General features: G+C 45.7%; 1 protein-coding gene across 1 annotated transcript in view; it reads left to right on the top strand.

Moving 5' to 3' along the window:
• Positions 1 to 8,231, top strand: part of LOC147797135 (importin-13-like) — a 19,982-nt gene extending 11,751 nt beyond the window's left edge. The window contains exon 9 of the mRNA XM_087144314.1: positions 8,228 to 8,231. Within this exon, the coding sequence (XP_087000440.1) occupies positions 8,228 to 8,231 (4 nt within the window). The remainder of the gene's footprint in view (positions 1 to 8,227) is intronic.
• Positions 8,232 to 11,814: the final 3,583 nt, after the last annotated feature.

The following is an 11,814-nucleotide window of genomic DNA, read 5'->3' as shown; positions in this document are numbered from 1 at the left end:
GTGAGATACGCCGGTCGCTGATGGAGGGGGGGACAGGGATTCCAACGGAGCGAGCTTTAATGGTGATTATTTTCGGTGGAATTAGGACTTGAGACAACAGACCCACACTCATGGTTCGGTCATTTTTAAATGGAAAGCGAGGTAAAGTCTTCATTTCAGGAGGGAGCTTGAGAGTAGACGTGAACGAAATGAAATAAAAGCGCATTACAAATCAATACCAGTCTCCTTAGATGGGTAGTACAAAATTGCGATAAGACACACTTTAATCTTTGAAGCCAAAACGAACACAGCAAGCAAGACATCGCACGCGTGCAAACTATCAAATAGTCTGGTACCGTCCCAATCTACAGACTTATATTGCATACAACGGACTCGGGGAACACGACCGAGGATGACCCCCCCCCCAAGGAGCGGAGAAACCGAAGTCCTGCGAGCACGGCAGTACGCTGCCGGTTCGAGGTTCGTTTCCTTCAAGAGGAAGAACTCGGCTCAACTTCTCGCAGGGATATCAGGCAGAAAGTGGTGCTGAACGAAATCGCACGCTGCGCAAGAATCACCTGGGGTTCCTTGACGTCTTATTTATTTTATTTTATTTTACTTATTTATTTATTTATTCTGATATCAACAGCGGAGATCCGCCACTTACAGGTATCATGGGAAAAAAAACAACTAATAGGGCCTAATAAAAACTGACTTAGGGATAAAAAAAGGGACAAATCCAAATTACTTGTAAATAAATAGGTTGCTGTGGAGGCAGTCCAACTTTAATATTCTTCAGACTTCTCACATTTTGGTGATAAATGCTCAAAATTGTTTCCATCTGATGGTGAGAGTTTCTGGCTGAAGGTTGCAATTGATGACCAGGATGGGGTGGTCCAGGATTGGTTTCAACATCTCCAGATAAAGGTAGGTTGAATGTTGCATCTGAATTGGCATAATACCTGGCAGGCATATGCCCAATCTTGATTGTCAAACTGGTTTGGGGGATAGTCAAATATCCCTTTGTTCCGCCGTTTCCGCTGTTTTTTTTTTTGGCTTAGCGCTGCAATAAGAAAGCACGTTACTAGACGTAATCATGTCAAATGCACGGGATTCAGACGTAACACAGCGCAATATTATTGTCATGTCATGTACATGTACAGAGCTATACTGTGCTCTAATTTTAGATCTTAATGATGCCCGAACGATGTAGTTTTCAAGCAGTATTTGTAAAAAGCAGTATTTGTGTTCAATTTAACTTGGTTTCCAATTTTTGTTGGGAGATTTTAAGGGCATTGTCGTGTTTTCATTTTAATGCAACTGCGAGTTTGAGTATGCGCAAGAGAATAATATCATCCAAGGCATAATCCCCAGTGTTGGAGAATTCTGAATAATTTGCCAGAATTTCCGATGGTTTTGCTGTTGTAATTATTGAGGGGGGCCTTTGGTGATTCGTTGCTGTTCCTGCTGCTCGTGACAGCAGGCCAGTTCCCTCACAGAATATGAACAAATCTTGGGTTAACCATTTGAACAGGGAATCTTCAAAACGCAGTGTCTTGATCCAATGATGTCACAGCAACAGCGCCCTCAAATTAATGATTATAAAAAAAATGCTTTTCGATAATGACAGCAACCAATATGCGATGTCGGACAGTTTACTTACATTCGAAAAGGAAAGAAAGTTACAACAAACGAAACATGCTGGTCCAGAAAAATATCATGATGCACCCTGTGAACTTCGATTTTCTTGATTTTCAAGTGAAACACACGGTAAACCAGGGCTCTGTCTAGTCCTCGCCAACCGTTTGGGGATAATTCCATTAACAATGGCAGGCACAACTAAATCGGGAGGGAAAAAGCACCCTTGGATGACAAAAAGGCAGATCTCTCGACGTGGATTCCTGGGGAAAACTATTATTATACGGAACGCGCGCTTAGATAAACCATCGCGGGGGAATATCGCTATCCAAACGTTCCCACAGGGAAACCATTGTTTGTCGCCAGAAGAAAATTACAATCTTTTTCCTTCTTCGTCCAAGCCAAGACCTCTTAAAAGGCATCCGACACAAATTGATTCCCGTTCACTTGGGATATCAAGCTTTTTTTCCGAAGGGTAAAAGTGTACAAGAAAAGACGGGGAAAATCACTTTCTCTCGCCGAGTGGAAATCAGCGTAGGGAAAAAAAAAAGCGCGCGGTACAAAAAGCAATATTTACCGATGAATAGTCCGTTCACGTCGGACGTTAAGAGCGCCGGTGCGCCAGGGAGATGGCAGTTCACATTTGTTCCGCAACTTGACTTTTTCCTCCCCCCACCGCAAATTGAAGCCTCTTTTCAGCCGGCGAACAATGCCGTTTCCCCCTCGGACCCGCGCTCAGTCGCCCGCTGCTCCGTTCGCGCAAGTCTTTCTCGGCGTCATTTCGGTTTGTTTGGGAGGGAAGATTGGGGGGGGGGAGAGTTTGCCGGAGAATTACGTGTATTTTCTTTTTCTTAGCCAGGCTCATTTTCAGCGCGATTGTCATCCGTCTCCCAGTAATTGGATTAGCTCCGTCCATTTAGTACATGCCTTCTATTCATTACGGATCAATATTTTGGCATCGCAACGTGGCATGCAGCGCACACTGTAACATCATGTGGCGCGTCCATTACGTTTGTACATCTCAGCGCTAATGGAATAATTTCAGGTAAACCTTTACATTCGGGTCAATATGCTTTATCATCTGGTCGTGATTTTACTTTAACGAGGGACGAATCCGATTCCGATCCGCGTACATTGCTCATACCAGGAACATTATACATCTCATCAACGTGATTGACAGGGCAGTCCCCCCCCCCGAGGCTCAATGTATATATCCGCTGAGTATATACGGCTCGATGCTGCTCGATTCAACGAATTAATTATGGCGTTTCTTTTGAATACGACATTGTTCGCCTGGGCATATCTCTCATTTCGCATTTGTGCCCTGATGATCCTTTCATCTCTGCGTGTGTATACGCATTTGTAAATGTCACTTCTGAAACATCCCAACAGATTTTCAACGATCTAGGATTATAAGCAAAGACGAGAAGAGACAAAGGGGTATTTTTTTTTTTCAAACAAGGATCCGAACGCTTTCGTCGTCTCATTTTAAGACAACCAAAAATATCATGGTTGGTCATCTCTTGCCTGATACTCCAGCCGGAACTAAAGACAAACGAAGAGTGTGACTTTTGACATTAACTGTGCGCTTCTGCAATTAATTAGCCCTTCTTACGAGGATGAATAAAGTGCAGTCTGTCGTGTAGATGCAAAATATAGCATCTACAAGACAGACGCCATTTGCAATACGTCACAAGTCCTAAATACACGGAAAACGTCGAGATCGGTTTCACAAGAGGATCTGGCGACCGTTTGAAATAAATTCTACCGAAGAATGCGATGTGATCTATGGAACTTTCATCAAAGATCACATTTAGCGTACATTATTTGTATTCATTCGAACGAAAAACAACAAGGTCTGGGGAATTTGGGGAGAGGGTTGTTTTTTTAGGGCATTTCGTTTCTTCTTCTGCCTTCAGTCGCGATGTATGGATTTTTAGTCTCGTTCGATTCCCGGAAATGCGACACGGTGCCGCCGGCCACTTCACCCTTCCAACCCCTTGCGGGGCCAAACGGAGGCCCCCCATCACGCGCTACATCGACGGCGCTCAATATAATACGCACGGCGAGCAAGGCGCGCTCACGAAGGGGACTGGCTCGGGGCACCCGTGTGTGTCAATGCCTGCAGAGGGTCTCCCGCTCAAAGTTCCGTGTACTTTCAGGGTTTTTTTCTCTGTCTCTTCCTTGTTGTTGGCTATTCTAAGCTCGAATACGAAGCCGCATCATTTATCTTGAATAGAGAGACTGAGCATACCAAGAAAACTGATAAGTACAGGCAGACTGGAGATAGGTATACGTCAAGAGAAAAGCAAGGTGAAAAAGAGATAAACAACTCAGCTGACACGCGAGTGAAAAAAAGACTCTTACAAAGATTCAGTGTCTGGTACTGTAAACTTGTTACAGCACGATGCAAAGTACACAAAAAAATGCCCACCTGGCTTAAACCCTTTCAATCTCTGAGGCCCCACCCTGACTTTGAAAATCTGTCTAATCTTAAAATTCAAACTCACTTCCATGAATAACATCCCTGATCCATCCAGCAACAAAGACAATCTCCAAAAATAAATTCCACCTCCCAATCTGATTTCGTCTCATTCTCGTTTCATTCGGTAAAAGCCGAGGCCACAAATCCCTTCTGTAAGGTAGGTCTCACCACACGTAGGTTCTCTCTCGAACCTGAACAGCATTTTCCGCACTCTTTCTTACGCTCAAACCTACACGTAGGCCTCGAGTTGGACCAAGAGAGGGCGCTATTTTCTCACCAACAGAGGTTTCTGTGGTCGGAACTGAACTTCGCTGGTTCACGAGCGACTAGGAAATGCATGCGTCAACGGTAGCATCGCTACCAACAAATTATAGAACACTCCCGACCAACGCGGCTCTTTCCAACCGATAAGGGGGTGCTTCTACTCGAGGCGGATACTCAAACAACAATTTCCCACTCTTTTTTTACTCAAACCTACATTCAAACATTTCCTGCACTGATTCTTATACTCGAACCTTTGCTCAAACATTTCCTGCGCTCACTCTCGTACTTAAACTCAAACAACATTTTCTGCACTCACTCTTATACTCAAACATTCATACTCAACATTCTCTGCATTCATTCTTGTACTCAAACCTGCACCGCAATACATTTTTTCTATACTCAATCTTGCACAAGGAACATATGTTTCCGAACCATTTCCGATAGTCGCACTCTTGTACTCACACCACATTTCTGTATGTATACTTTAGCATCATCTTCCGCTCCCAGTATTTTACTTTATACGGAACTGGGCTAGAGCACTGTTGGGTACTCCTTGAAATAGTATGGACCGTCTTCGAGAGCTGCACAGGGGCAAAGTGCCCCCCCCCCCACACCCTGATATCTGGAACAGATGCCCTGATTTCTGGCCAAGTGTCCCCTATATACAATACCTTACCACGCCCTTTATATTTTTGAGCAGGTGCCTATCAAAATGTGTACAGCGAAGTGCTTGGGGAACAAAGCCTATAGACGCACTTGTCTCGTGATACTACATGTATAGTCGGCCGAGTCTTTCTCCGCGTATGTCTGTTCCTGTAGGACGGACAAGCCGATGACGCCATCCTCAAGACATTCCGGGCAACCAGGTAAAGAAAAGTTTGTTTTGACTAAGCCAGCTTCAACGGACCAAATTAATTAAAGACAGGTGTTTCTCGGTGCATATATACATATATATACACACACACTGATATTACATTTCACCAGCTCCCAGAATACGTGGCAAATAGTCTCTTTTTTCCCCCCTCCTGATATCAGGGACTGCCTGACCTGCTCCAAGTCCGATAATAGACATGCAAACATCACTCCTGCATTCTGGAGTGTTAAATGAGAAATATGCGGACGATGGCGAAGTCCCAGCACGCACACTCGTCGTCCGTTCGTTCCCCGAACCAACGTCCCCCCCCCCACCTCCTTCAGCAGCCCCCCCCTTCCCGTGCACCCTCTTTTGCAAATCGATGGTGTTATTCCTGTGGAGAAATGGAGGGAAATAATGAAGATTCCACCCGATTGGACCCGGGCCGATGGGATGGAAGCGCGGGACAGGTGCAAGCCGATGAAGCAGACGAGCCGAGCCGAGCTGAGAGAGAAAGCAGGCATGACAGCGCGCGCAAGGCAGGCCACTCACACCGAACTCGACAAATAACGCGCCCATAGAAAAGGAGGGCATCATCCGGCCAAATGCACACAGACGAGGGACAAAGAGCGAAGTAAAGCCAATGGTGACTTCCGCGCGAGCAACATGGAATGTCGAGATGTAGGTCAAACATCGCTCGCCGTTTACAGTCGTCCTGTACTGGACAAGCTGTTGACGAAGCCGGATTTCTAAATTTCTATAAGTTTTCTGTGTCTGAATACCTTCCCGGACGTTCAAAAAGTCCTTCTTTCCTTCAATGTTCCAATCATACATTAGCAGATTTTTAATGGGCTTTACGCAATCGTTTGTTTTTCAGTCAGATGTGTTATTTTCACAGTTTATGTTAAAGATCAACTTACATAGTCCCTCCACTTACAAAATCCACAGTAGAAGGCTATTTTGAGCATCTAGCCTAGCCAGCTCCAGACCTGTTTATAGAGAGAGGAGCGCTAACTTTGGAAACAAAATGGTTGATCTTTATGCGTGCAGCTGCACAGCATGCGGCTACTGTGTGCTAACTTTCCACGTGCATTGACGCATTATCCGCCATTTTGGGTCCAACAACTGAGATGCTCATGTTGCAACTCTATACATCATCTCTGGCCAACTTATGTACTACCTTTCAACCCTGTTGGTCGAAGAGGCATGTAACGCGCGCGTACCACCTGTCCACGAGCGTTATGCCACTGCAGTAATGGCTTCTAATTCTGCTGGTCGAATTACACTACACTGTGTGGTGTAAATTTGTTCTGGAGACTGGGGAAAGGGAGGACTTAAGATGGAAAAGTTGCCCTGCCGGGAAAATTCAAAAAGCAGGTGGGGCCTAGTGGACAATACATCACACAGGGGGCGCTAATCACGATACACAAAGATATTTAATTATGTAGGCCCTACGTACACCCCTTAACCTTACACCCAAACGGCGTATTTAATTGGAGCTTTTGTACCCCCCCCCTTTGGCACCACAGTACCACTGGATACATTTTGGTTTCTAGGATGCTCGAAAAACACCTCAAGATCCGGCCCTTTTTTCCCTTCACCGTTAGAAAGTGTGTGTGTGGGGGGGGGCGTGATTTCACAGCCCATTCCCCTGGTCAATGAGTGGGGGATGTTATAACTCCACCCACCCAACCCCCGGATTTTATATCAACAATTACAATTCCCAAAAGGCCAAAACATGAATTATACTTTGAACAGCAGGCATGGGGGGAACATTATGAAAGTTATGCTAGAGCAGGGACTGGGTTGGTTGGCACGAGGAAATCGTGACTGGTCAAAGAAGGCAGGAACCGAATTCATCCAGATTTGGTACTTGGGGATATCATTCGCCCCCGTGTTTACACGTATAAGAGAACTGAAATTTGTTACATCGCTGTCATCTCTCCAACAAAAATCCAGTTGGAGTTCAATCCAGCTGGAGCAGAACAGATTTTTTTTATATAAAAGACACAAAGTAAAATAATCAGGAGTCTTCAAGGCGAGATTGATACACAAACTCCACTCGAGTGATTACAGTTAGACACACTACCGTCTGCGGAAATAATTAACATTGGCCGACAGGCCCGTCTGGTTGGGGAGCCGACTTCCCAACCGGCTCCTTTTGTCAGCCGTGTGCGCTCCAGTTCAGGGATGACCGAGCAAGCCTAAACAAGCTGACGTGGGCAGGTGACACAACCCGCAACCAACGGGATGCAACTGTACGTATGCGACTCCTCGCGATATTAGACAGTTTCAGCATCCAAGTTAATTTGTAAGTGTCCGTACACGTTGCTGCGTGACACCGCACGTACACAGGCACGTATAAATTCGGCAAGTCCGTACGTGATGCTGCACGCAGCAAGTAAGAATTTTTTTGTTGTTTTTAGGAATACAATTTGGTACTAATAACGTGGTGCGCAAAACCGAAGCTTCATAATTGCCGATCCAAGTTGCCTTCATACGTCGCCGTCCGTGGAACTTCTCCGCATTACGTATAACCAGACAGCCGAAAGTGATGACGTTATCAGCGAAAAAAGATATGGATACGTGATACGCTAGCGGATCTTCTGTTTGCCGAAACTGTCTATTTCTGTCTAACGCACTGACCATGAACTTCAACAGTTTAGTAGAAACTAAACAACCACCGTCTTTCTATTTAAAAAAAAAACTATTTTTCCCTAGGAACCTACATGGAAATTCGTATTATTATCTTTTCGGCTCAGTTGTATTTCGCATTCGATTTCTGTTTTCTCCCTCTAGAGGTGGGAGAATATTTTAATGCTTTATTCCAAGTATGGTTCAACGATCAACCCGATGTAGTGTCTTTGAACTTCAGCAGTACCCAGGCTGAAGATTCAACAGAGGGCGCCCCCCTTTATTCTTATTGGCTACTCAGCCTGAATTATCATTTCAGGTGCGCGTGAGGTGGCGTCTTTTGGTTCAATGACATTTCTCTTTTTCCTATGCAGGTGAGCGGACAGTGTCACTGTCGGAGTGGAAAAGTCGTGACTTCAAGGATGAGCCACAGCAGTATTCAAAAACGGAAATTCCGTCTCGTAAAAACACACACCCGTATAAGAACACCCCCCCAAAAAAGAGGAACCTTTCCTGGTTCCAATTCTGTCAGAATCGTTTAACTCCGGGCACCGGGGTACAAGGTGTCAATGAAAACAAGGCAATCGCTACCAACATTGGCATGATTAAAGGCACGCGCACCTGTACGCAAACATTAAAAGCCTTACTAAAAATCATTAGAAAACCATTTTGCGACTTTGAGAGTAAATATCATCGACACTCATGTTAAGGCTTTTATTATTTTTTTTCAAATGACATTTCTTTGAACAGCATCGAAATCGCTCCCCCACACACACACACAAATACTTTGAATCGGGCGGGGGTTGTGTCAAAATATTAGCGAGTACATCCCCTTGAATGCACACCAAACTCCATTATAACTTTCATGTCCCATTGACTGGTTTAAACGAATCGCTCCTTCTGTGAAAATGGGTGCCGTCCGTCTGTCTTTTTAGCCACAATTTCAAGATTTCTCACAGTTGCTGCAACAAGTTTATTCATGGTTAACCATTCATCTATCACTTTACCTTTTCTTTATAAAATGTTACATCATGACAATTACAGGTACAAAAAATCTGGTGGACGATTTGAAGGTCATCAGTATCTTCCCTCTTTGCAAAAGCGCCACGTTTTGATTGGAGGTGTCAAATGGACACGCGTACATTCGGCACCCTTTAACTCTGATGCAGACATAAAAACCATCCCGCCAGGAGCGGGAACCTAAAAACAACACGGTCCCCCTTGTAACAAGTTCTCACTTTCCAAAAACAAACAGCACATGACACAAACAGACACTCCGGGTACCTGGGGTGGAATCCGGTCTGTCAGGAGCGGCGCAAGTGCTCCCCCCCCCTCCCCGGCCTTAGCCGCTGCCTCCAGTCGGGGAAGTTGTTTACTGTTTGTTCCCAGATTGTGGAATCGGCCTTAGCCGAAGGATGACAAATACACACCGCCCTGATCCCACAAGTCAAGAGCGGATACCCTGAACCAACATCCCGACAAATCCCCTTCTCTTGACCGTCGTGCCGCCCTCCTCGCACCGGGGGTGAGGGAGGGGGGGTGGGCGGATGGGACGACGCAGACCTGGAATGTTTGTGCAAGCGTCCCATCCGAATTTCACAGATTGCAAAAAGGGGGATGCCGGTTTTCTGAGAGACACGGAGGTCAACCGATCGGGGGTAAAACCGCACCTGCTCGCGCCCTACAGACGGAAAAATGCAAAGGTGCAAGCCGAGTCCAGCGATGAACTTCTCTGGATTCTCAACTCTTGACGGGAGCTGTTTTTAACGGAAATCGCCTGAAAAAAGCGAGTTGACTGACTGTAATGCGATTCCTGCTCCGAATTACATGTATGCCCAACGACACCGTCAGTGGGTGAAAGAAGGTTAAAAGGAGGGTCGCGGCAGAGGGGACGGGGTGTGAATTTGGCACTTGACTGGAGCAGAGCAAAAAAGAAAAAAAAGAAAGAAACCATCACCCCTGATTTTTACCCACTCCCCCCCCCTCTTCTCCCCGGCCCGAAGACAGAGTCGTGGCAATTAGTGGGCCCCATTTGACACAGCTCTCTCCTCGGTTCAGCAAAGCTTTCCCTTCCAAAGTAAACCGTCATGTGACAAGCCAGTCTAAGAGACACAAACATTGCTTCATCCGGCGGTAAGGGAAGGCGGCCTTGCTCGTTTTTTTCCCCCTTCTTCTCCTATAAAGCCAAACCGTCGACCAGGTATATGTCTGCTTTCACCTGCAGGCCTCTCAGACTGGAAGGCAGCACATGTCGGGCCCGATTAAATGTTTACCCCAGGTGTTTAGAGGCACTTGGGCCGTCTGATTGGACGTTGTGAAAAACATGGACGTGCGATCTAGCCCCCCCCCCATGTCAAGCAGGCGGCCTTCGCTAACAAGAGAGAAACGGTGGCGACTGCAGCTTCGACAAACACCAAGGAATTCAGATTCCTGCTTGGGCCATTAATGTTATGAACAGCCTGAAATAAGACAACTCTAGTTAAAGGGATGATGCAATATTTACCACAATTACTGCTTGTAAATGTACCTTTAAGTTTTAATTAATCCTACTTTCAATTTTTGTTTCGCCAATTTAAGAGGTACTTGGATGCTTTGAGGGTTTTTAACGCTAATGCAAATTTCCATATTCATGAGCAAAACTGTGATGTCATCCTAGGGGGACGGCTTTAATGTTCAAGTGATTTGTATACAAATAACACATACAAAATAAAATGGTCCACGAAATAGACAACTTTCTAAAAGGTCGATTTCTTTTTTCAAACTCCACTTTGTTTCATTTCAAATCATCCAGTCCCCTCTTTCAGAAGTCGAATCAGTGAGACTCCAATCTTTGGAAAGGAAAATGCGAAATTTGCCATACATGGCAAGAAACAGTCTGCCATTTTCATTCAAACAATTCCATCGATGCTTCAATCAGTTCGTCTCTTCTGTCGGTTGGTCGATGCCTCAGTGCATCTAGCTGTCTATCATTCCCATTTACTGCCTTTGATCAAGCCTTCCTTCACAGAAGCGACTGGAGGTCAGCAATATCGGGTCCTGTTTGTGTACCTAATCTGCCTATAGGTGTGTTCAGGTGTTTTGTGTTTGTGTACAATTTTCTCCCCGTAATCAGGGCCCCCGCCAAAAATTCTTGGGAGATGTGACCTTAGGGGCCATCTGCGTGTTCAATCACCGGCTGCCCAGCCCTCGGACAGATGAGCTTTAAAGGGAGAACTCGACGGATACAGCGAAGCCGGTAGGACCGTAGAGAGAGAGGACACAGTGAGGCACACTTGGGTCGGGCAGCCGCGGTGACATCGTCCTCAGGAAAATCTTACCCAAGGCCCGTACACATTCCCTAACCGTAGCGTCAAACACATTCTCTAACCAAGGCTAAAGTTTCAAGATTCAAGCTCAAAGACTTCAGCACTCAACTTTTTAGACTCAATTCCTACGCTCAACCTTCTACACTGATCATCGACACTCGACTTTCAGAATTCCACTTCTAACATCCAACCTCCAATTCTAAATCTCAGCCCCTCAACTTTTAACACTCAACTTCCAATATTCAACCTTCAGCACTTGATTGTCAGCACTCCCTCTAATTCCACTTTAAACATTCAACCTGCAACTGTAAACCTCTGGCACTCAACCTCCAACCCTTGACCTCCAACGCTCAACCTCCAGCACTCAAATTCTAACACCGAATCTCCAACACTCAACCTCCAACATCCAACTCTCAGCATTCAATAGTCAACACTCACCCTACATTATCTCGGTACTCAACCTCCAACACTCAGCCAACAGCAGTGGCTGCATCCAAAAGTCGTGACTACGGCTTACCGTAACACATGCGTCTTCGCACAATACTTGCCTATCACAATAGTAAGCCTCCAGGAGTTTGCAACCCGCTGACCAATCACAAGGCCCGAAATCTGTCGACCCTTTCCAAACTCGCATTGGGTCGACAGATTCAGGGCCT

The sequence above is a fragment of the Acanthaster planci genome, linkage group LG12, assembly GCF_054643075.1.
Source record: "Acanthaster planci isolate LZ-2023a linkage group LG12, COTS_SCS, whole genome shotgun sequence".
Taxonomy (NCBI): domain Eukaryota; kingdom Metazoa; phylum Echinodermata; class Asteroidea; order Valvatida; family Acanthasteridae; genus Acanthaster; species Acanthaster planci.
Note: the sequence above shows the minus strand (reverse complement) of the source record. Positions and strands in the feature narration are given on the sequence as shown.